General features: G+C 44.4%; 1 protein-coding gene across 2 annotated transcripts in view; it reads right to left on the reverse strand.

Annotated features, from left to right (window-relative positions):
- Positions 1-19,679: 19,679 nt before the first annotated feature.
- LOC8039173 (sodium-coupled monocarboxylate transporter 2) overlaps positions 19,680-26,790 on the reverse strand; it is a 59,763-nt gene continuing 52,652 nt past the window's right edge. For both annotated transcript variants that reach the window (XM_029982029.4, XM_040223512.1), the window contains 3 exons: positions 25,625-25,722; positions 21,951-22,063; positions 19,680-20,184 (listed from right to left, as the gene is read on the reverse strand). In XM_029982029.4, the coding sequence (XP_029837889.2) occupies positions 20,146-20,184; positions 21,951-22,063; positions 25,625-25,722 (250 nt within the window). In that variant the 3' untranslated portion in view covers positions 19,680-20,145. The remainder of the gene's footprint in view (positions 20,185-21,950; positions 22,064-25,624; positions 25,723-26,790) is intronic.

Genomic DNA, 26,790 nt, shown 5'->3' on the forward strand with positions numbered 1-26,790 from the left:
TTCCACTGTTCGAGAGTTTAAAAAGTTTTTTTTATCCCTATACGCTTCAGACCTGAGGTGAACTGGTATACATTGGGGTTTGTGTTGCATCCTTGTTTTTGTCTGATTGTTCCGAACATGTTCTCGAGTGCATCTTGCTGCAATCGTCGTGTAAGCAAAAACTGAAAGTCGTGGTTGGTTGAAAGGTCCTCCCAGAGCATGAGCATACCCTTTATAGTGATTTGCCACCCTGTAATGGTTTGGGGTTGCCTCCTACCCTGAAACTTCCATGTTGCAATCCACGAAAGCTGCTGGTGAAGGAAATCAACCAGCTCCGATTCTCCTTTCAGAATGCCATAGCGGAACTTCTGCCCCACCTTTTTGAGTTTTGAGTTATTTAGGCAATCAAACAGTTTATCTATTTGATCGCAGAAGTATGCTGTAGCCATGGCTGCGGCAAGAGGCTTCTTGGAATATACAAGGGATAGAATCGCTAAATACACTGAGGCGCTCAGGACTTGTGTGGCACGCTTAACTTTCATATTGCTGAAAGGTTTCTGGAATATATGTCGCTCAGTCAGTTTTCGAGCCAACCCCAGTCTCATCTCGTGGTTTGAATGATAAAGTTGAACAATATCCGTCCAGTCAAGCACCTCACTTCCAATGCAAAGCTTGTGCACTTGAAGGTTATTCCTAGTTGTCTTGATGAGGTAGGGAACGTCGCAGATGAAATAAACGTGTTCATTTTCAACTAAAAAAATGGCTTTTGAACAGACAGACCTAGCTGGTTGGCCAAGCATACGTTGGACGCTCCCTGATCGCACACGACAGCTTTACTGTGAATCTAACAGTTTTAAGTTCCTGAATCAGTGAAATGAGGAGATTGCGGATGACAGAGGACGGTGTTGATGTGGATCCAATAGTGTATGGAAGAGGCTGCACCCACTTTTTAGAAATTCCAGAGAGCGGAACAACCAGGGCTCTGTCTGCAATGGTGGAAGTTCGTTTTGCACCATCATCGGTAAATTAATAAACAATGTCGTGTGGGACATCATAAGATAACTTCTTTTTAGCACTATCTCGTCAAAAATCAAAGTACACACACAATCCCGAGCATTCCAAGACCACGTTTGGGATTTGATGGAGGCCATGACACCAGCTATGATACCTGGAGTCATTTTTTTTTATGTCTGACAGCCACTTTCGCAAAGAACGCTGTGTGGGAAGCGTTACATGTGATGATAAGAAACGGTACACCTAGGGACCATGCAAATTTAGGTGCAAGCCAAACTTCTTGAGCCACAGTGGGTACCGCTTTTGCCGTCCTTTGCACCTTAATTTTGCCTGTGACGAGATCAGTTCAAACACCTGTCTACTCACAAAAGGACACACCATTTCAAGAGCTTCTGAAACAGATCGAGGCTTCTGCTTCTGTTCCTTCCACAGCCTTGCCACCGTATTCCTGTAACTGGAAACATTGGCTTGAAGGTGATTTATGATATCCCTGGGCCGTCTTCTGCACTTGGTAGAACTAGGTGTTGAACGAGCAGAGCCTGTTAAAGACAATACCGAGTGCAAAAATAAATCAGGCTACACAAAATTCATACTGAGTACAACCCGCCATAAATGGCATTACTGTAAAATACAGACCTTGCAGCCACATAACACAACAAGCCTCGCCCCAGAGCTGGCAGTAATGACATTACTGTAATAGAATTACAGTAATTAAATTACTTTTTGGAGTAATGAGTAATGTAATTAATTACTTTTCTAGGCTAGTAATTTAATACTGTAATAAATTACTTTCAGACAGTAATTTCGAGAAAATTACCCATTACTTTTTAAATTACTTTTGTCCTAAATTAGAAAATTCGTTTGAAAGCTTTAAAAAAGAGAAAAATTATTTTGCATGATGAAATGTCGTGAAAGAGCAACAGAGGAAATAATCGACGGCCACTTGAGCGCAAAGCTTTGTACGAGTTGTACAGACGTACAAAGGAGGACTGGAAAGGCGAAGGAGAAAAGCTTGCGTGTAGACATCGCTGGAAGGCAACGGCTTACGGAATCCAGGCGCGACAGATTTACGGCGTCGCGTCATCAGGATGATACTATGCTTTGTTCATCCCTAGGCTGACAGTGCTGTGGGAGCTGCAAGCTAACCAGAACCAATCGAACACCTTCTTTTAATCACGGGTCCTATCCCTTTCTCTGAGCCTGAGTATGAACGAGAGCGTGGTTACGTGGCGAACGACAGATGTGTGACTGTTCCAACAATCACGTAGCTTCCATCGTTCACCCCTTCAGTTGACAGTGCGTCAGCTTAGGGATGAACGGCTCATAGCCTCAGAGGCTACAAGGCGACAGGCACATCAGCAGTGAGTTAAGCATAATTTGAAACCTGAGGGGACCGGACAAACAGATCTCCAGCCTTGTAATTTCGTCAAGCAAAGTCAAACCGTAAGTTTCGACTATTGTGAACAATAAACGACCGGAATAAATAGTTAATTCAAAATGCCTTGTCAAAGCCCCAGAACGTTTTGTGCGTCCTCGAGCAAAGCAGGTGCCGCTCGCGGTATGCCTCGCTGCCTTACCTTGGGAAGTTTATTCGGGAATAAGCCTACAAGCGGATATCGCCCCCCGTTTGTTGGGAAAATCCACAATTTAGGAAGCTCGCGCTATTCCTCAATTGGCGACACTTCTGCTTAGGGATTATCCGAGCCCTTTGTGTGACAGGCACAAGAACTTTAACTCTTCGAGTGTTTCGGAAGAATGCTCCTTGAAAGGAATGACCGGGAATAGGTCAACTATACTTGGCGACAATTTTTCTTGGCAATGCTGTGGAGGGTTCAGGCACGCGTTCTCTCTCCCATTTTGAGTGCTGAATAAAGCTGTGAGCTGGCTCTCCTCCTCTCGACTGCATCGCCAGGAAACGTTATCGCCGAGTATAGTGTTCTCCGGAGAATAGATTTAGATTGCGTCCGAGGTGGAAGGGAAACGTTTCACGTGGCGACTCCTAGTAGGAACGAGCTGTCATTGCCAGACTTGACAAACTGACACGGACTACAACTCTATATCAGGAAGAAGGAAATATATCACTCTTTTAGTGAGAACCTTCACCATTCAATGAAGAGCGAAACCGGTGAGTTTACTGTCTTTCTGAGTCACATCTGAAGAACCTACTCGTCATGTTTAACACTTATGTCGTGTGCGCCAGCAAAACCACTGTTTAGCATGGTTCACTTTGGGGCACATAATGTTCTTGCGGTGTAAACAGGGAGCACTGAGTTTTGGTACATATAGACCAACTCCGCTCTTTGAAGTCACATCACTGCGGTGGCGCTGCTGTCGGCACTGCGCATGCGCAGCGCCTCGCTTCTTCTGGATCTGGTTCCTGCGAACGCGCTGTGCGGGCAGACGAGGGCTTGTTTTGTATACAGTACACTGTGTTGGTGTATACGGTAAATAAAATGAGCGCGAAATACTGCCTCAAGGTATTCAAAAGTAATGTCATAGAAATTTCATTACTTTTTGAAAGTAATTGTAATGTAATGTCATTACCTTTAGTCTGTGGTAATTTGTAATGTAATTTAATTGCTTTTTTTGCAGTTTTTAGTAAAGTAATTAGTAATGTAATTTAATTACTTTTTGAAAGTAATTTTGCTATCTCTGCCTCGCCCACTTTTGAAGCCACTAAAAATGCAAATGACGTACCATCTAAAACTTCTAACCCCGCCCACCTAACACGAACACTCCCCTTCGTCAGTCGTGGTTTTTCCGAGGACATCAGTGCAAAGCAGTCAAGCCTCACGCACGTGCGCCGGTGAAAGAATCTCAGAACCAATCACAATATTCACTCAGGTCATGCAAAACTTGAACCATAGAAAACAGGATGGTCAAATTAGTCCAGTAATCAGCGAAAATCGGGAAACCACTCTTTTTGAAAGCATTTTATCATGGCACAAATTGAGTCTTGCGTCAGCCACCATCTAGAGCCCCATAGTGATGTTACAAATGCCTCAGGCCAACATGAAAAATAGCCATTAATTAATGTACCCTGAATTGCAACAATTTGCATTCTGACTACAAATTTTCGCAGTGCTTAATAATGTAGAGAGGCCAAGCCATAGACTCACAGGCGCCATGTAACAGAGAACGGCTATCAGACGAAAATGGAGTGGATGGAGCGCTGTGGTCAAAGAGCTGACCAGGAGAGCTGGACACCGGCATTTGTTCTGAAAAGTGTATGATTGTAAAACGCGAATGTTTGCAAAAAGAGAATTTCTGTTGGACATGTATTTACCAAGAGCAGCAGTGGAAGGTGAAGTGATGCTGCCTTCCACATCGCAAAGGCTTTTTGTGGCTACCGGTACTGTTGAACGAGGTTTGCATCTTAGATATGAACAGCAGTTTTACACGAATTGATCTCATCATGAGCAGCAATGGAAGGCGACGTGATGACACTGCCCAGGATGACACTGGACAGACGACACTGACCATAAAATCTTTTGTAGTGCAGTGTTCACTACACATGCGGTTGTCCACATTGAGTTGTGCGGTGGTTTTTCCTATGAGCTCAGGGCGTTTAGCATACCGTACCTGCTTTGACCTGAAAAAAATTATTGCACTTACTACCTATGTTACATTCATTAAACGGGTGATATAAACTGCAAATGTGTAGCCCTGCTCTTTTGGATATCGAAAGTTTTGAAAGCTACCATTAAGTGAAACCTTCGCGTTTCGCATAGTTCACGGTTGTATATCCCTCCAATGGGTTTGTTTTCTTTGTTACAGTGCAGTACTATATGGGCAAACAAGCAATGGTCATGTATTCAAAACCCACCCGGTCACGCAACATGAAAGAGATCGGTGTCTTTGTATTCATGCTAAAGTTATATCAAAGAAAGTTTTGGCTTTTTGTCATTTCATCAATTTATAGGTGTCATTTGCAAACTATTTGTGAAAGTTTGCTCTTGCTGAGAATATTCATTTTTTACCCTTTCGTTTTGTTAAACGTGGTGTGTAACTCAGACAGCACCATCTATCTAGCCCCGGAATATTTGGAAGTTTTCTTGACTTGCCATACGTACTGTAAAGACGAATATTTTAAGGAAGTACGTTGCCTCTGCAAATATATTTTCTCAGCTATAATGAGTGTTTGCTTCCAGAAAATGGTCTAGGTAAGGCCTGAATCGAAATGTATACGTACCTTGAATCACGTAGAATCCGGAAAAACTTTTCACCCGGCTTTTTATTTGTCTTTCCATTGTTGGCGCACCAGAGCACACAGCAGTAACTTCCGTAGGGCATCACCTGATTCAACGGGGGAAAAATCAACGAAGAGCTTAAAGTACATCATCTAATGAATCCGTTCTCAACGACACGTTCCTGCAGTTTATATCGAAGGCAGAAAACTATCGGCTGACGGATAAATAAACGAAAAGTGAATCCGACATGTAACAAAATGGTATAGCTCGATCGGTGTCACAATACAGCAAAAACTTATCGCACGCGTGACGGATCAGCACAAGTGAGTGAATGAAGTGTCGTGCCGTTTACGCTATCTTTGTGCTAACCAACGCAAAATATAAAGTTGCAAAGAACTTACCTTCTGTTTAAAGAAGTAGGACCCGACGATCTGACGCCAATTACTGCGCGAAAGCGAAGAACTGAAGCTGCTCGGCTATGTGATGCTCGAACTCAAGGTGAACGTTTGGAGAACGCGAGTGGTTAAGCGTCCCCTCGCTACTTGCGAGGCGACCGAAGAGCGTTGACGAAGCACGGCGGGGGTAAGGGCAGACGGCAGACCATGCCAACCATGCGGAGACGCCATCATAGACCATACCAAGCGCCATACATAACGTGATTGCGACGTAGTATATAAAAACTATTTAATAATTTTAAATATGCTAACTATAACTAAGGTGTGAAAATTTTAAAAAAGAAATACTTTTAAAGAAAATAATGTGAACCACATTATTCGAAAGCGCCGCCTGGCGGAGGTTAGTAGACGCACGTATCTGGGCCGCGAAACCGCGCTTGTGTCCTCCTCTTTAAGTTTACTATATTACTCTAAGCTTTAACCGCTCTAACGTGCTGGCGGGCCAAATCGCCCAGTGAACACAGACGCCGCCTACGATTCCCACCACTTCTAGCGACACAAATGTTTTCCATTCGTTTTTATTTGTTTAACCTTTTAAGGGCACAGTGTATCTTTCTGGTTACATTCAATATAATAATAGCTTCTTGGAACCCAAAGCAATACTCAGGCGAAATGTTTAACGTATCTTAGGCGCTACGTTTTCTGGTTTCGTTTTTGGTGGTCTCGAATTTTCGCCGCCAGGGGTTCTCCAGGTACTCCGTCGGCTCCGATGTGTATGGCGGCGCCCAGGGCTGGTATGGTCCACTCCGTGCTACGCACTTCGACCTGCTGCTACAAAGGTAACCAATACTTCGCTCTGAAATATGTTGATTTTGCATGTCTAGAAGTTCTGGATTCCAAAGCACAGACGTATTTGCCCTGAAACGTATGACAGTCAGGGAAAAAGTACATACTAGATATGCTTATCGTGTAAAAGCTGTTTCGCATGCTGCAATTCTCGCCCGAAATCGGTGCGATTTCCAGTAAATGTGAGATTAAAATCGCAGTCGCACTGTCACATCGGCTCAGCGACTGGTTTCCACTAGAGCTGTCGGGAACCGGTCGAGGTTCCAGGTCGACCAGGTTCGACTTTTTCGAACTTCTTGGGAAACGTACGACAAAGTTTCGATCCAGTTTTGACTGCTATGCCCATGCGCGACAGGTTGGCCAGCTGGCTTGGGATTGGATGGTGATGGCTAAGGGATAAATTAAGGGCAGCACTGATTGGTTATTTCAGTTAATACGGTATGAAAAATGAAGTTATTAATTTCTTCAGTGATTAGAATTAGTTTCTTTTAATTGCAACTGCTCATAAACTTAAAATTACCCTTTGCACAAAAAAAATTCTTTAAATCTAGACATGCTTTTATTAAGGTCTGGCCACACTTTCCAGAGAGTCGAACCGATCGAATCTGGTCGAAAGTTTGAAGGTTTGTCGAACCGGTTCGACTCAGTCGAACCCCGAAAGTTTGACGTAAAAATCCGGTCGACAAAAGTTCGCGACAGTTGGTATTTTGCCGCGTTGCCGCGGAGTAGGTGCGATCGCTTTCTCGTCAACCAGCCGTTCATTAGCCAGTTTTCATCGGCGAGAGATGCGTATTGTAAAATAAATGTAAACGCATAAAAGCTTTTGGGTTAATGCTTAATTATTAGAAATTTCTAGTTACATATTACATTCCTAAAACATTTGTGCTTATTAAGATATTTTTGTTGTATTTTAGACAACGTCAAACGCGTCGCGTTCGTGTCCGAAGCGCCGGCCGCTCCGACAGAAATCGCGCGGTTGTTGGAGCATGTGAAACCAAAAAGTGCTATCGCACTCGCCGCGTCGGCTATATCTCACCGATTTTTTTCGCACAGTCGCTGCATGTGAAACAGGCTTAAGAGAGGAGCTCTTAAGCCTGTTTAGTAGCTCTGTGATTTATGTGGTGTTCCCTTCCGTGCTTAGATTTGGCAGTGTTCCGGTAGTTTTAAGCCGATAAATGTTTAGCCAGGTAAATAGATTGGGCGATAGTTTAGGGGCGGGAGTTCACTCTGAATTTTACATACCTATGCACGAGGAATCAGCTGTAATTGTCGGGAGAAAGCTTGCTGTTTGGCGTGGTTTAGTACATCACTATGTTGACCTGTTTGCTGATAGGATTTGCCATGGTGCTCTTTTCTTTTAGGTTTCGTATTCAACTGCTGCACGATTGAAATTCTATCAGGATCTTTCGACCAGACACGGAGTCGCGATCGTCCCTGTGTGGTTTTGATTCCGGAAAGTGGAACAGTGCTCCATGCGTCATCTAGTGATAGTGAAGTGAGTGACGGTGACGAGGAGAAATTGCCAACGAAGGGCCTAACAACAGAACTTCCAAGCGATAACGAAACTGAAGGCGGATCGCCCGCCTGTCCAGTTCTGTCAATGTCAAGAAAGAAACAAAAGTCACCGCCGTAAGTTTTCGACTGGTGAAAGGAAGATCGATGTTTCGTGGAGCCTGCGGAACCCGGGCTTCTGATGATGTCAAAAGCCCACCGAAATATTTTCAAGTTTTCATTGATGATAAGCTGTGGACGATTATTGATGAGAAAAGCCTCTATTGTGTTCATCAGGCTGGAGCATATGGGTAAACTTTTGTTACACTTGTGTCAGCATGTTTACGGGAAGTGCATATTATTCGAACTGAATCGTTGCATCGCGCCTTCAATTAAGGACCTTATAAAATCAAATGTGGTGTTTGAGCTCTATTTATTTTACAAGAAAACAAGTTTTCATTCAACACCAGACATATATCCGCAATGTGTGCACACCAGAGGCACGCTGGTGTGCATGTAAGGCCAGTTTAGTGTCCCGTCGTGTGCACATTAGACTGGTCTAGTGTGGCGTAGTGTGTAAATCAAGCCATTCTAGTGTGTTGTGGTGTGCTCATCAGACTAGCCTCGCGTGTTTTGCTGTGCACATCAGACCACACTAGGATGGTGTGATGAGAATACCAAACCATCCAAACGTGTTTTGGTGGGCACACATGAACACGTTAGGCTGGTTTAATGTGCGCATCAGAACACACCCGGCCGGTCTGATGTTCACACCAAAAAGCACTAGGACACATCAAACCGGTCTGGTGGATTTTTCAATAGGGATTCCACTTTTTTTTTCAACAAAAACAAGTTAATTTGGATATTCCAGTTACATGTAACATGCGTGGGCACTTTCACGTGTTTAGTCATTCTATTATGAGGACAGAGAGACACAAAGAGTGAGTCCCGGTTTACAGCACACAAGATAACAGAAAGAGTCAGTCCCGGTTACCAGTATACAGTCACAAAAACGTTCTTGCTCACGCCCTCCCGAATCCCGTTGCCTGGCCGCAATCAACCCCTAGTGGGCCATAAAGCGTGGGAGCCCCAGTTAGCCACACTCCTGTCCCTCCGTTGCCGGGCGCGCTGGTCCCTGAGTTGTTTTGCCTCCAGTTTATTTTTTATGTTCTGCCATTCCTTTCCTTCGTGGTATTTCTCCCTCGCAGCAATCAAGAGGAGCCACCTTAGCCTTGACGTGAAGTAGATCGATATTGGCCTGGCGTCGGTGTGACATTCCACCAGGGCACTGCGCGCCAACCTAATGACCTGTAGACCCAGCAGGACAATTGCCGGGGCTACGTCCGGATTGTCGGCACCTCCGAGGCGCAAATACTTAAAGGTTAGCCACTCGATTTCAAAATCCTGCCCAAATGCTACCCTGAGTTCGTCCCAGAAGAGGTACATGTTTGAGCACTCGACGACGACGTGTTGTGTCGGCTCACTCACGCCACACAGGTCGCAGTTCGTAAACCGGGAAACAAAAAAACAAAAAAAAATCCTCGTGTTCAGCCACACCTTCACAGGCCGCACCTCGAGGTGGGGTCGGGTGAAGAAGTCCTTAGCAGATGCCGGGACAGGGAACCTCCGCACCCGCTTGAAGAGCCCGGCTGAGCAAAAAGGGACCGGCTCCATTCTGTACAGGGGCACTGGGAGCACGATGGCGGGAGTGTCCCAGTACAGCGTCTTACGGCTGGCAGCAAGTAGGTACTCCCATGAGAAGTTGACCAGGAAAAACTCAACTGAGGCGGCAATTTCTGCGTAGATCCGCAGACCCACTCGCCTGGTGGTGCGACCTGTGGTACTGGCCATCCATCTGCCGAGGTACGGATAGCCCAGGTGATGTAGGGCACTAAGAAAGAGGGGGTCTCGCCTGTCTCTGAAGAGAAGAAAGCGCTGCACGTCGAGCTTCAGCACCACGTTCACAAGGCCCAGACCTCCGGCCGCCAAACTGACGAAGAGCTTGCTGCGCCGCGTCCTCTCCATCATCGACCTCCAGATGAAGCTCGCCCAGCTTCGGTGGATCCGATTGGCAGTTGACTCGGGGCAAACGGCAGCTTGTGCCCATTAGAGCATCGCTGGATATGAAGAGGAGCAGACGTACGCTCTAATAAAGAGCGATAACCGCCTGCCGAACCACGGGAGAGCTTCGCCTGAAAGGCGTTGGTCTTCCGCCGCCACTTTTCCACCGTGGGCCCACGTTCTCCAATCGGCGCTCCCAGTTAGCTGTCAACCGTTCTCCATTCGATGCCTGCGAAAATTTTGGGCGTCGTGGCCCAATCCCCGAGCCAAGCCCGATGGACTTACGCCGGTTGACCTCTGCTCCAGACGCCGGGGAGAGTACGGCAACGTGCTGCAGAGCAGTCTCAACCTGAGCCTTGGAGCTGCAAATCAAGGCCACATCATCGGCGTAAGCCAGAAGCTTCACGTTTTGACTGCCCTATTGCAGTTCTTGTATGGTTGTGTCCCGGATGATGGCCCGGCCGAGGGGCTCCAGTTGCAGGGCGAAGAGTATGGGAGAGAGTGGGCAGCCCTGTCGCACCGAGCAGCCTATCGATATGGAGCGTCCTTTATCACCATTGACTAGAAATCTCGTCGATATGTCTCCAGTGTTGAATGTTGAGCCTGTAACGTTCTCTAGAGCGGCAATGCAAAGGTAGCACGCTCAACATTGGCGCAGTGGACACAAACGCACACTTCCTGGTGTGGAATACTTTTGACCTATCTAGGGTGCAAGGAATAGAATTTCGCTAGCCCAACGCCAGAATCAGGATGCTCGTCTTTGTATGCACAAAAGGCCTCTCAGACTGGGCGTGTCAGGAAGCGTGTTGGCACGAACGTTTTCTCCCCGTCGAGCATGACAGAGATCAAGCCTTTCTGGTTGGGACCTTGGCGCGAACATTGTAGCTCGTCTTTCGTGAAGTACTCTAGGGCAGCAGACACGTTCTCAGGGCTCACCTGGCACCTCGTGTTAGGACCTGGCTCATACCACACGCCATGCTTTCCCTTACCTAGGGCCTAAACACTGTCACCATGTCAACCTCTCCTATGTTAACATAGCGACATTGTTTACGCTCTATTGTATTTAGGCGAGGCTAAAGCATTTGGGGATTTTGCTCCCTGTCGGTGTGCCACTTTGTGCCTGCTATTATCGCCCGTGACACCAGCGAGTGGGATGGCGGCAGGCACGACTGCTCAGTAAACAGGCATTGGCGGCCATATTTTGCTGGTTGAAGCGAACCCCCTATACGCGACAGCGAGCGGAGATATGCGAAAAAAGATTACATCGGCAATTTTGACAAAACTAGCCAGGAGTGTCGTCTGCCACTTCCGTCAACTATTGGGCCATAGTCGTGATCTTCGCGAGGAAATGATTGTTGCTAGCCACTAACATTATCCCACAGAAAGGGAATGCTTGAATAAGTTTGTATTCTAGATATAAGTCATGGATATATATATAGGAGAGAGAGAGATGAAAATAGAGGGGAAGAGAGAGGAGCATATATCGTCATAGGAGAATAAAGTAAAAGTTCCCAGTGGCCAATGGCTGCAGAATACTTTCTCGGATCACTAGTCCGTAATATGATAGCTTTTTGTACGCGATAGTTTCTCCTCACTTTTATTGTGTGAACGATTGCTACAGTTAGCAATAGCCTCATCTTAATAACAATATATAAAAGATATATGTTAGTTTCATGCAGGGATGGGCAGTATTTCAAATACAAGTATTTGAAATGCGTATTTCAAATACTTTGTGTATTTTGCATTTGTATTTAATTACAAATTGGGTAATGTATTTGACGTGTGTATTTAAATACTAAAACGTGGGTATTTCAAATGCAATTGGAATTAAATACAATTTTTTGGGCGAAAATACATCCCTCAAATTTATTGTCACTGTCCAGCTAGAACAGGAAGAAAACTACGTTCTGCACCGAATGCAGTGTCTCTCTCTCAATCAAGCACAAGCGTTTAGTGACTTTGTGATTGCGGTGCTTGTCCAGGGCAAGAATAGTGACGAAATCGACGTTCACAGGCAGACTGGCTAAATAAGTGCCTGTGACAACTTGTGATGTTTTCCAGCCTGATTTCTACCCATATTTTTGCCTGGAACATTCTAAATGTGCGGGTCGTCAAGATTTTCGTAACTGGTGCGAGTTGCAACAATAAAAAAAATTCTAGCTAGTGCTGCGCGTCTTGGTCGTCTCGGTTCTTTGTTGGTCTATACCAAAATGTAATCAACAAAAAAAGCTGCTTGAAGCTCTCTACTTTTTTCGCCTATTACGTCCAAGCTGATTGCATTTTTTGTAATTATATTCCTATGACGTTACTAGAGCTTCGCACACTAACTCCCGAGTGTGCGGTGCAAAATTAAAACGAGGTACCTAGAAACCCGTTGCAGGTGCCCTGAAGTCGCTGACGCAAAGTTTGAGGAATGTATTTGGAAAAATATTTGGAGGAGGCCAAATATATTTGGTCGTATTTGTATCTTGTCCTTAAATGTTTTTTTGGAAATGTAATTAGATTTGTACTTAAGTATATTTTTGACAAAGTATTTTGACAAAGTATTTCGATACATGTTTGCATGTATTTTGCCCATCCCTGGTTTCATGAAACTGGATCTCAGAGTAATTTCTCGTATAGGGCACTGCTAAGTGTTGGCTTTGAAAAAGGACCCTACTTTGGGGAGTTATGTCTTTCTTTTCAATAAAATAATACATGTTTTTTAAAAAATAATGAATGCCGAAATTGAGTGTGCAGGAAACCCAAAATTAAAAAAAAAAAAGAAGCTCGAAGTTTTTTTGTTTTTTTTTCGCACCGGAATTTTTCGTTGTTTGATTTTTCCCATGTTTGTCTAAATATATCACGACCATCGTATCACTCCGGTACTTAATATAAATTTTAAATAATAGTCATATATAAGTAGAATACTATTTGAAAGTATATGGTGGTGATTAAATTATATCATGAGATACAGGCCTCCAAATTTTGCCATTTGTCGTTTGAGCAGGCATGTTTGGCAGTTTTTAGAAAAAAATCATTTAATTTAAATAAATATTATTAGTATTTATTACAAGCCAGCTGTACCCACAGTTTTTTTATAAAAAGTATGAAATGCTCTTCATTTTATCGTTTTAGTTATTCACTTTCAAGCGTACCCCCTCCATCAGTGCGCATTAACGCAACTGTCCACCTCATAACGCCTTACGACTTTTCCTGTCCCCCAATTTTGTTTTCTGGTGTAACCTAAGTGTGGATTCGTTTATACCAGACACTAGACAACGGAATGTAACACATCAGTTGATTGAAAAACGTCGACCAGCCAGGTCTATCTTTGAAATCATCCCGAAGCAACATACCGTGCGTACGTCCTTTGACAAAAAGAACTGCACGTGCACCGGGCACAGACGCCTATTCTCAAGCACTAAATTTAAGGGGGAAAATAACTGACTGTACAACACAAGACTAAGAGTTGTCAGACGAGGACTGCGGAGATAGTTGTAACTTGTGTTGCGGATACACGCGCGGAACGAGCATAGGGCAAAATGGCTCGAGTAGGCTAATCACTGCGAGAACATCAACTGGAAACTGATCCGGTACATGGCGTGTTGTGTTATTTTAGCAGATTTCTTTCATCTCATATTGCCATTCGAAGCGATTGATAAAAAGGCGTGTCTAGCCTGCCACTTTAAATAAACGGGGCACTTGAATACGAATAATTTTTGCGAATACTCTTTGTATTCATCTATTAAACAGTGGCACCCACAATCCTATACATTGTCCGAAAATTGTAGGAAATATATACGAACCTGGTTTGTAAGTGACTAGCATAGAGACGAGAGTCGCCGAACGGTCGTGTCGGAGTTGTTTGTGCGTTGTGGTACTGCTGACATGTTTCTTCCTGTACCATTGTTCGGTGTGTTGGCTGGTTTTTGTACTGTGTATGCATGCTATTTGTGCTGGTGTATGAATGTTCAGCCTTAGAAAAAAACGAGAAAAAAAAATAGCGCCATCTAGCAGACTCCTTTTAGGTTGCACAAGTTGCCGACTGAGTTAAGAAACTGAGCAGTGTCGCGTATCGTTTGATTTACGAACCGCCTCCCCACCCTGCCTACCTCTCAGTTCGATAACAATCATAATAATTGTGCCACTCGACTACATAGATGCGCGTTCTGTTTCCAAAAGCTGCGAAGTGCCTGCACACATGCCCACAATTAAATAACCACTTCGGTAGATGTACGCATAAGTGAGAAGCGGCCGAAAACAATGCGGTAGCGTTGGTGCGAGCTAAACGCCTCTGGTCTGTGTCGACGAGGGTGCCCAGCAATTCGTCGTCCCTTGCATGTGCTGTTTTCGATAAAGTAAGCATTCCCATTTCTCATGTAAAGATTTCTTCTTTTTCAGCGTTCTCTGCCTGTGGTAAAAATAGCCATTCTAGCGAGACACCATCGAGGGCGATCACGGTGATTCCGGTACAAACTTTGTCGTCCTTACGTCATACGTAAGGACTCCCATAAGAACTCCCGTCATACGTTACGGCACCGGTATTTTGGGACGGATGTTTATAGTGTCTGATGGCGCCTGGAAGACGTCGAATAGGCCTTCGTGCTTTATTCTCTCACCTGGATGAAGAGCCGTGCTGTTTGCTAGGCTGTACGGGGGAACTCGCCCGTCGCTTACCGGCCTCATGCTATTTAGTGGGCAGTCACTTTTGACTACCGGCTGTTTGACTCTGTGTGGGGTCGCCCATTTTACCCCAGGGGTCGTTATAGCTTTTTTACTTTTTGACCAGCGCAAAAGGCACCTATATGGCTACCTTTGTTTTAAGAGTGTAGAAACTTGAACATGAGAAGTTGTAAATATGGTCGGGAACGTTCACGGGATCGATTTTGTCCAGTGCCTAATATTTTTACGAGTCTTACCACGAGAAGCATGATTTTATATTAGAATTTAGATTACGACTTTCGAACAACAACATGGGGCTAAAAGTTTGGTGTGCCTAATTCCTCAATTCCGTGTACCTTGGCTGCACGGACCTGATGCTACGTGGTTTATGGCGCCATATTGTGACAAATTTTAACCGCTGTCTTTAGACCCACTGTGCGTTTTAACACGGTTCTGGCTTTTAAGCATATTTAGAAATGCATAAACACATGCATATTAAATAGTTTTTTTGTTTTTTTCAACTGCTGTCATTCCTGTTTATTTTTGAATCTATGTTCTTTAGAGCAAAATCTTTATGTTCAGACTTAATGGAGTACGGAAAAGAAAATTGAAATATTCAAAATTTGTTCGAAATTGAGTCAAGCATGCCGGATAATAACCGTAAATGATAATCGCACGTTTGTAGTTGAACGACTGGCTATATTCTTCGTTCCAAACGCTGCACTCGAGCAAGCGCTCGAAGAGAAACGAACGGAGAGCGCGATGCGGCATGGGATATCCGGCGCATACAAACATAGAAAAAAAAGAAAAAAAAAGATTCCCCGCATTCGTGACGTAGCTGACGTGGTTATGAGCTCTGCCGTTGGTGGTGGTGTCAGGGTTGTGGTGCTGTCAATAGGGAGTGTTAGTAGACCGTGTTTCCCCCTCCGCTAGAACTACGCTACGAAGAAACCGCTACTGCGCCTGCGCGCCAATAGCCTTGGCTGCAGAGTTCCGGGTAGCGGAGGGGCTTAGCGGTGGGGGAAACACGGTCTACTAAAACTCGCTAATAGCGTCAACGCGTTACAGCCGAGCCGTTCGAAGTATCCGTGGGGTGACGAGCGTGTGGCTGGCCCAAGAAGCACGTAGCTTTCACGGCACTGTCAGCTTAGGGGTGAACGGGGTGGGAAAAGCAACTTGTTTCCAAATTTTGAGCGACGGGCTAATCTTCTAGGGAGAAAATGGCTGCGTCCGGGCACACAAATAAGGGTCTGTCTTCTTGAACTGTTTGGTATAAGGCGCGCTTTGTGGTTTGAGGAGGAAAGCTATGAAGGAAAATGATGAATTCCAAAGAGCGGCGCTGCTCCGATGAAACTTGTTACGTCATGACTACGTAGCAAGTTCCCCAACGTTGCTAGATTACCTCCTAAATAGGCTCCACATACATCCACCAGGTGCACATTGAAAGATAGTTGTTTATTTAGCTTTAAGATTAGTTTTCTTGTGTCTTACAACAAAATACTGGTATTTTTTGAGGTTATATGCTGCAACATGCAACGCATTAAAGCTGCAAAATGAGCGCTGGAATTTAGTTTTTGCACGTGTTTAAAGGTTATGTATGTGACAACAATTATTTATCTCTCACGTGTAACGTTTTAGATCGCACAGGCCGCGTAAGCACTCGACTTCACAAAGGATCAAGCGAGGCGACTGTCGGCGAAGCTGCGGACGTTTCTGGGTTCACCTTTGCGGTGTTCCATTGACACAAGCTTCCGTTGTGCCAGTTTTTGTGGCAGCTACGGAAGCGTCATTGCGACCGTGGGAGTGAGATATTGCGGTACCTTGTTTGTGGAAAAGCAAACCCCAATATTTCGGGTTTCTTTCTTTTCTTTTTCCAGACTGCAGTCAACATTTTTCTAGGTATAGTTTTCTTTTACTTCTTGGTACTTTTCTTCCACTCACAGCAGGTTGTTCCAAACCACTTCGGAATTCATATTTTAATGCTACCAATGTCACGACTAGTGATATCCCATCCATCTCAATATTTTAGGATCTTCCCAAAAATGCATAGTCCTCCAGATTTCAATATATTGAGGATTTAGTTTCTGCCATTTATTACCTTTATTTGACTTGCGTGTTAAAGGGGTTAAAATAGCTGCATTTAGGTGTACGGCCTAAATTCTCCGACTTACTTTAACAAGGGGTTTATTGGGTTGAGGATAGGCGCGAGAAAATTTTATGAACTAATTATATGCTCGGTTTGATCAACGCATGCCACAACCCACACGAAGCTGATGCAGTGATGTCTCGTTAATATGGACGCCTACGTTCCACCTTAAAAATCGTTTATAATGTGAGTTGTCCATATTAACGAGACAAAAGTGCATGTATTTTCAAAGTTTGTCCCCGAAAATGGTATCGATATAGCGGCGTATCCCTACTAGCGGGGTCCATATTAACGAGACATAACTCTATTAGTCGCTATTGCACCTCTCGTATTTGGTAAATGCTATTGCGTGAAAAATGCTGTCTCAAAGCGCTGGGAAATAATTAATGTATATGTGAGCCTTTTGTTTGTTAATTTTCCTTCGTTCTTTTTTTTTTTTTTTTGTTTTTGGTACTCGCAACGTGTCACTTCAGGGAATTAGCTTATCGGTGTGGCTTGAATATTATGTCAAAGATGAGCACTATTCAAATTTAGTAATGAGAACTAGTACAACCCTTTCAACGGCCTATAATTTTTTCAACTTACTCCTCACCTTTTTTTAAAATTCTTGAACCAGAGCTGCACCTGGCTTTAATTGCCAACGTCAGTAAGCAAAGTTTACTCCAACGCCTTCTTCAACTACATCAATGCACACTGACAACAGAAACACTACGGCAAAATTCGTGAATTCGTGTTTTCTTCTTTTTTTTTTAATAAAAGAGCGTTTATACAGCCAAGTCAACACCAACAGTCTGCATTTATGCCAAAGCCCACGCCATGTGCTAAAATACCAGGAAGCGGTTTTGATGTCATTTTAAAACTTCAGCCAGATATTACGCCTCCATTGTCATTGGAAATAAAGGCAGAAAAAAATCCCGAGCCTGAAAAGAAGCCAGATTCTGCTCAAGAATGTCCAGTATGGTCGTTTGTAGTTTTACCCCTCACGGTCTTTCCTTCGAGTTTGCGAAGTGTCCTAAAGGACATTTCAGCAACAATTGAATGACAATAATTTATTCATTTAAATGTTTTTTTAGTTATTTCATTTGTTATTTAATACTTTTTTTCTGAGCGTTATTGTAATTTGTATCAACCGAAGTGACTGATGTATATACGGACTATTTTATATGCTTTGATTTTATTTGCGATTTTAAAATTAAAAAAAACGTTCAGCCTTTCCACTTTCATGAAGAAGGAAGACTAGCGGAGCAGTACTCGATACACTGCCGCAACGCGCACGCGCCCGTTTCCCGCTTCTTCTCGTCCGACACGCCGCCACTCGTGGATACGTCTCCGGCGACGCAGAGTCGGTCGCACACGGCGCACGTCACGCCGAACGGGTAATCCATGAACTCCCTCCGGAACCTCGCCGTCACGCCTGGGAACTGTTCAGCCGGCGTGGAGAGCAGTCGTCGCCAAGCCTCGCGCTTGCGCTTGGCCTCCGCCGCACGATCGTCGTCCGTGGCGTTGGCCCGCCGGCGCTTTTTACATCTCTGGTTCTGTTCTCGGCGGCGGCTTTCCAGGCGAGCGATGGGCTCTTTTTTGGCAAGGGAATCTGAAGCGCTTGGCGCAGTGGAAGTCGAGGCGACAGCGGCTTTGCGGCGGTTACGGACCCATTCGCGCCGCTGCGTACGTCGCCGCTCCTTCCGCAGCCAGTCTTCTTTCCCCGAAAGGGCGCGCGGCCGACCTAGGGAGCCTCGATGTCCTTCTGTTTAGGGTAATGCCATCATTTGTAGTAACCGATGACGACAGCACGCGCTCACAGGCAAAATACAAAAAAATCGCAGGAAACAAAATGTCGCCGTAGCACAGTCAGCGCCACGAGCACGTGCAGGGACACCCTCTTTCACACGCTTCAGAACAAAAAATAAAAATAAGCGTTCGAAACAAAATGGCAAGATGTCATTACCCCAAGCAAAGCGCACATGAAGGCACCCTAGGCCAACCCATCCTATGTCCAAACCCGTCGTCCAAACCGAAACTGATAAGAGCGTAGGAAACAGCGTGCAAAACAGACGAAAACGAAGAAACGCACGTGACGAGCGCTGCGCTCGTTACTGTGCTTCTTCTTTGTCGTCGTCTGTTTTCGCGCTGTTTCCTACTATGAATTCCCACCAACGCGCCGCCCAACTATCTATTCTTCTATGATAGCTGGAAAGATTGGCGCCATCTATGAGCGACGGTGGAAACCATACTGGTTGTATGCTTGCCGCCGTCGCTTATAGATGGCGGTAGCTGTCCAGAGGCGTTTTTGTCGACAACTGTTTTGTACCGGACACGATCCTCGGGAACCTAGCCCTTAACAGCTCCGCTGTAAAACCAACGGTTCGCAAGAGATATTACTTAAACATATTTCAGTAATGTCTGAAAACAATTATCAACTTGCAAAAAAAAAGTCGTTAACGTGCTCACGCACTAGTGATACTCGACCGCACGCCGGTACGATGCTCATCTAGATTGAGACGGGCACGGGTGGAGATTGAACCCAGGATCCCTGGGTTCTGCAACTTTCACACTAGGATATTGGTATTGCTAGTCTAGTGTTTTGATCCTGAGTGACGAGCAGTAACACAAGTGTAAACGTTGTGTCAATTTATCAATGTACCAATTCGCACAATAAAATTAACATTTTCTAGTACGACTTATTTTGAAAACATGCTTCGAAGTAAATAAAAATAGAAAGGACCACGGGATATATATTCTGTATGAGTTATTTTGTGTTTGGTAGAAGTCTTGACTGAAGGTGTTTGTCCTTACATTCGGTGCAATTGTTCCACGAATTGAAGTTTGAGTGTATAAATGCTTAATTTTATACGCGAGACGCGTGAAAATAACTTTGTGCAAGTACTGATGACTGTAACATTTGTATACACGTCCTTGTCATTTCTATAATTATTTATAGGTCTCAAAAGTTCACTATTTTTCGCAAAAAGCCATATTTAAGACACGCTTTAATATAAGAGATTGCAAACGTACAGCCATGTGCCTTCAAGTCAAATATTTTGTTGAATACTCGTTTATAGTAAGAACGGAAATATAAAGCCAAAAAGACCAACTGATATGACTTATTTTAAATATTATCTTAAACACAATTCGAAACCTATATAATGTGTTCGTAAAGTCGACTCTAAAAGTTACCAAACGGAAGGTACGGATTATTTAAAAATATCACGCACAACCGGAATGCCGAATGTTTGGATGAATTTAAGATGGCCGTCGTGTGGCTTCAGCCACTAAGCTGTAATGCATTTGCGAGATATTTACATATATGCGTCTTCCAAACTTTAAGGCCTCCGTTCAACAACCTGTTTTGTAATGTTTAGGGGACAAACTGCTTGCTTCATCAGTCGCCGACCATGAGTTTTTTCAGCTCGTGTTCATCCTGAAAATAAAATAAGTAAAATGAAAATGATGGCATGAATAGTATTAGTAGATAAAAAGAAAGCTACGTTAAGGACGAAGATGGGTCCTAACATAATTTTGTATCTTCGTCCTTGTTTTTGGCCTAGTCCTTTAGTAGCTTTCTTTTTATCCGTGTAGCTCGCCAGCACACTCCAATTTGTCAAAGATATGATGACATGTGTAGCGATCAGACGGCAATTACCAGTGTCGCATAAATTTCCTGCAAAATAAAAAAAAAATAACAAGCGAGCTTTTTTTTTTTTTCCTCTTGCTATAGCACTTTCTTTTCCAGAAAACCCGCGTGTAACACTCTTCCTCGTTTTCGATGCCTTCAATACACCTTCAGCAGTGTACCTAAATCAAAGGTCTGCACTCAATGCATTGCCGTGGGTTTCAATGATACTCTAAACTGACCTTGACGCATCATTATTTCACTTAGAGCATTAGAGATAACTTAAAACAAATAAAACGATTACCAGAGCGCGCCTATTGCAAGTTTTTGAAACGTCGTGAAATATCGTTTAGTCATTTGCAGACCCGAACAGGGTCACGAAAGTGCTGCCATGAAGGTGTACAATTAATAAAAAAAATAACACCAACGTATGGTTTGAGTTGGCAAATTAAGCAGGCATTTAAGCGACAGTGCAGGGGCCCCAGACTGGTCAAACGAAATGTCGGGGCCGGAGTCCACGGAGCTCGCCGATTGGACCCTCGCGACAATGACGCCGTTCTTTTCCCGCCGAAGTCCCATTGGCACGCTCCGAGAACTTTCGGTTCCAACCTTGTTTATCCTGAAGTCCCTTGATACTCATTTTAGAAGTAACGACAGCCAATGAAGATGACAGAACACATTGCGCTGGAACAAAATGGCGGCATTCACTTCAAACCTCTGCTGTGCGCCACCGTTCGCTTCCTAAAACCTGCACCGTCATGCCGTTGGCGCTTAAAAAAATGTTGCTACTTGTACGAAGCTCTTATCTGGGGTTTTTAGTTCATCTTGGTTTTAAAAGCGCACAAAGACGAGGACAGAGTAAGAAACATAAACGACGGACTTACTCGGTCCTCGTCTTTTGTGCGTTTTTAAAACCAAGATGAATAACTACCAACTAGCCCAACTTTCCACCCTACTGCAGTTCTTTAGTTCATCCTCGGTCATACACCAACCTAGGATGTTAGGAAGCGATGACGTAGTGGCGTCGCCAAGCATCGCTCTGTATATCGGCGATTGTTGGAGGGCAGCTTGCTGCGTCACACATATTCTAAAAGAATATACGTCACTTTGATGGCTTTACTAGGGGTGGTCGTCAGTGAGTTATTTATTTGTTTAGAATAGAATATAGCATTGGGTTAAATGTTCAAGTGCGTTAATATTGTCTTAGTATGTTAATGGTAATATTTAAGTAAGTTTGAGTATAAATATGTTATTTATATTTTAATTTTGCCAGTATGCTTTTAATTACCCAAACATTAAGGTCGGCTATTTATGCGACTCGCACTGTTATAGACACACTACTTACTTAGTCGGACTAAGGTTTTTGTGGACTGCTACGTTATATGAGTTGAAGTGTACCTATATCTAAACCAGAGCCTTCTCGGAATACCTCGCTCGCATAAATCTGTTCATTAATTAAATCGATGAAGCTCTACGAGAGAACGCTTCCTACCATGCCAGACATAAGGAACCATTAATCTAGCAGGTGATCACTTCTATAGAATGTGCAGAACCTCTTGCAAAGACGATCATACCATGCAAATATTTTCCGACACTTTGGCCGTCTTAGTGGCGTCGTAGTTGTCCATGAACCTCCGGGAAAATGGACATATGTGCTTCGGGTCCACTTTGTCCGTGTCATCTCGCTCTGCGGTTTTCAAAGCAAACAAAATTAATACGTTTATAAAAAAAAATACCTACTGTCCTAACTTTTGTGTGAGGTTTGTTTCTAGGATACTGCTTGTCGGAGTAAAGTTTGAAAGAGAAAGGCCTCCACAAAACTGGATTGCCGAAAAACACAAAGAACGGAGACACTAATAGAACCCCCGAACAAGATGAAACGAAAAAAAAAACAAAAAAACAAAGACAACGACGTCTTAAAGGCTTTCTTTACGTTATTTCTTGTACCTTTTCACCCTTTCGTCTTTTCTTAATGCATCGACGTTTTACAGTACACAAGCTCGCCTATCCGAAACCCCTCATTCCAACAACGGAAAAGGTAAGAACTGTGCGCCCCTTTTTAAAAGACGTAGCGGGAAGAAGTTATACATTCGTCCGCGTGATCGTCGTTTAAAACAATTCGACAAATTTCACGACATATAGAAGGCGCGCTGGCACCTATGAAAATGGCCGTCGTTTGAGTGATCGAGGTATGAGCAGCAATACACAGACCTGTGGCGCGTAAGCAATTCCGACCTCGCTAAATATTAGCCTAGCATCGTATTTTTTATGACCGGAAAATGTAAGCAAACTTCTTGATTCTTGATATTAGGGAGCGTGATGTTCACACCGCGGTACCACCACTGCCAAAAGCTGCGAATCCTCAACAAAGTCCACATTCTCGCAAAACAAGCGTACCCTAAAGCCACGGTCAGAACGATAAAATGTCATACAAAAGACAGTGTACACACACTATCTAAGGAGGACGTTCCTTGCTTGCACATTGGCCATACAAAAGCTGCCTGCAGACATGTTCGAGAAACGCGTATGTATAAAGACAGCATGTTTCAAGCGCGTTCGTAGATAATTCTGCCGTCATGTCTGCAGTGAACGCCGTCTATCTTGTAGGACGAATGATCAGTGATATTGCGGTTTAAAGACCAACGTACAACCACGGTTTTCAGCAGGAAAAACAGTCCTTTTAGCACTCCCCCTTCCCCTCCTAAGCTGCCACGGGAGTCAAGTCGGGGCAAAATAAATAGCGGAGAGGATATAGGAAAGGAGGAGGCGGGCAAAAGTGGAAAGCGCCAAGTGTCCGTCGGCCTTTAATACTGACAGCCAGGTGGTGTCGCGCAGTGATACCTTTTGCTAAAGCCCCTGGATAGAGTCATCGGTTTAGGTCAAAGGTGCGATGCAGCGATTCGTGTGCTTTGCGCAAATACCGCTTAGAACGGATCCCTGATGTTAATGATCTGTGAAACACCCATTCGTTTTTCACGACACGCAATCAAAGTCGCAGAAAAAAAAATTAAAGAGAAACGAGCAGCGTTTAACCCCTTTAACTCGCAGCCATAACAAGCGGCAACGTAATCTGGAGTCGATTATATGCCGTCAAAGTTGATCATAGCCACGGGTTGGGGTTGGCAAGGAACAAAACACGCGCTGAGTTCCAGACATTTTTATTGTTCGGCTATTGTCGTTATTGCAGCGGTTGTACACAAGCCCAAATCAAGTACGCAAGCAATGTTCGGCTCCAATCTATGAGCCGTATTTAAATATCGTCACTGGGCGATACTGCGACCGCCCAGATACGGCATCACGATTTTCTAAGGAGAGACTGAATGAAAACGCTCGCTTTCGTCTTTGAAATTACACCACTACAAAGGAATTTCTGGACAGTGGCGTTGCGTGCGAGTTTCCTTCAGTCCCAACTAGTGCCAGCAAGCTCGTGTAAAGTGAAAAAAAAATCCGAATTGATTATCGTTGCCTTGCCCCTCTAACAAGTAACGAAAGCTTACATGCATGACTTAAATCACACGTAGCCGAAGAACTTAACTTCTTCCATTCCATTCTTCTAATACATTGAGCCATGTTTCTAATTATTTCCGGCACCGTCGCGTCAGTGGGTGCCGCACAAGGAGTCGCTACTTGAAAGATACACGAGTTGCATATTTGTTCTACCCTTCGTTTCACAATACAACGGAGCACTATCGACGCTATACAGAAGCCGACAGAGTCCATCATGTAGCGCAGAAAGGGAAAAGTTCCAGCGTTTGCCAATTTACTGCGAGTGTGTGCTGCCTTGTCATCCAAGCAAACCCCAAAAGCGCAGCGTGAAATGGCGATTCTAGCCTGCGTACATGGTGGAATTAGAGAGAGGTGTCGGAGCAAGGACAAATCTGGTAGAAATTTCACTCGGGCTTCGCGCTTTTCGTTCCGGGCGGGGTGCTGTCGGGTTGGGGCGTTGCGTGCAGACGCAGTCGCGCATCGCGGAATTGCCCAGAAACTCTGGTTCCACGAACAGTGCCCCTCTCTCTCTCCAAGGTCTGTCTTCTTTCGTTTGAAGCGCCACCGTTTTGGGGACGGCTGCTATGGTAACTACAGTGTACTCAGGGGAAGAGACAGGTTTTTATATACAGCCTCCAGATGGCGCTTCGTCAAATTTGTGAAATACAAGGTATTGAAACACAGCCTCTAGATGGTGCTTCGAGCGATGAGTGGCAGGAGAGACACAAAACTTGAAAGTATAAAACAGAGAGGACGAGGACGGGAACAGGACATCTTTCGAAATCTAGCCAAGAGAGGCTAGATTTTAGTGTTTCCACCTGCTTGATCGGGGTTGGTCAAGTGGTTTATGGGCCGCGTTTGCAATACGAGTGGCGACGAGGTGAAGAAAGCGTTGTCAAATAATTTACAAGGTGGAATAATACTCCTCTCATTTACGTCAGACGGAGCGATGGCAGCGCCGAAGCCTCCCCTCGTGGCTTGGCTGATGAACACGCAGCGTCATGGCGTGAGCAGTCGTGGAAACTAACGAGAGCAGCGGCCAATGGGAGCCCCGTCGAAGCGCACCAGCCAATGGAACCAAAGGAAACTAGGTGCCGTTTTCGTGCTTCAAACTGAGGACGTCAGCTTGCTCCTTGAGACAGTTAACCCTTTCGCATTAAAAAAAAAAAAAAAAAAAAAAACTGACACTTGATTTTAAACATTGCTTGGGAGTTCCCGTGTTCTATACTCGACATTACCTTACACTAATGGACTGCATTAACGCTGCAAACCATCCCAGGCAATCCAGAGTTGTGAAGGTGTATCGTAACAACGCATTCCGCGAGTTGCTGCACTCCTTCTGAAGGTCATATATTCCTCGCACAGTATCGTATAGATTCCGATGGCCTGCATTGCCTACTGCGGTTATCGTAAGGTGAAACGGAGTACACGAACATTCATTCACTCGACACCTCAAAACTCAACATGAAAAGCAAAAATTGACGCAGTTTTACTTTTGGTTTTGAGCTGCGGTCTTTCCGAATGACACTAAACTGAACAGCATTGTTTTTTTTTTCCTCTGACGGTGAGAGCAGCTCTTACAAATGACGAGCACGAAACAAGGGAGTGCATACACACAGCGCTGACATGCTTTGGCTAACCGGGGTCTGCTGATTCCGCCGGCTGGCCTGAGCGTCAGTCTCAACAAGTTTCGTCGCTTTCAAAATAACAAAAATGTAATGGAGTTGCCTTTTAAGTATGGCAACCCCTGCGGTGGACTCACCGAAGATGAGGCTGACGGCGAGTCCCACGAGGATGGAGGACAAAAAACCAATGCTGCCGGTCCAAAGATACGAGATGTGGTAGAACATGAGGATGCCGCTGCAGTTAAGGGCAGACAGGACATTGGGATGTCAGTTGTTTCCATTCGTCTCGTTTCGGTATATTCCTCTTTTGAACTATAAATCGGGTGCTGCTACAGCTGGCTTCTCTAAAGGTTACCACGTTCGAGAAAAGTCCCAGAATAAACGTATTTGCTTTAACGTTTGTAGAGGTTAACATAAAAAAAAAATCAAGACTAGTTTTTTTGTCGCAGGGCATTAAGATAAAATATACATGGTTGTTCATTAACTTTTCGAGTTATTGGACGACCGCGTTTAAGTTCATATAAATAAAAATAAAACATGGTATCCCCAACACGCGACACTACGAAGGCGACAATAGCACTGTTCTTTAATTTATTCCTTTACTCCCATATACGGACATGATCACTAAAAACTTAGAGGACGCTTTAGCTTCGCCTCTAAGAGTGGAACGCGAAAGCGTTATCGTTCTCCGTTCCAATCGCCTTCTCAGTCGCTTACAATGCTCTTCCTGCCAGTGAGCAGGAAGTGCGGTTGAGATGGCCCAGTCAGTAGCGTGTCTGGCTCGCAACCGAAGGGTCATGGATTAAAATCCCACCTGAAATTTTTCACAATTTTTTAAAGAAAAATTTGTTACTTTATAAATTGAAATCAATTTAAACATGCGACAACCTTTAATTCGCATTACATAACAAGTTATTAAATCATTCTCATTCCACGCGTAATGTCACGGTTCACGCGAGCGTTGAGGCTTGTTTGAAATTCCCGCGCGACGTCATGTGGCTATGATATCATGACCCTATCGACCAATCAGGATTTTCGCGTCACGCCACCGAGGCCGGCTTTTCTGCTACACGAACGCCTTAACGCTATCACGCTAATATTGTCCATCTACTGATGCCCGAGATGAACACTAGTTATTTCAGTTACGAGAGAAAAATAGAAAAACCTATCGATCACCTTTTTTTGCAAACTGTTTCCTGCCCTTCTTCTATACTCCTTTTCACATTAAGTGCGACCACTGCCGACACTACAATCTGATGAAGCCGATCAACCAGCCCAAAACTGTATCTTCATTGCGCTTGTC

The sequence above is a fragment of the Ixodes scapularis genome, unplaced genomic scaffold (assembly GCF_016920785.2).
Source record: "Ixodes scapularis isolate PalLabHiFi unplaced genomic scaffold, ASM1692078v2 PGA_scaffold2__306_contigs__length_199485367, whole genome shotgun sequence".
NCBI classification, from domain to species: Eukaryota; Metazoa; Arthropoda; class Arachnida; order Ixodida; family Ixodidae; genus Ixodes; species Ixodes scapularis.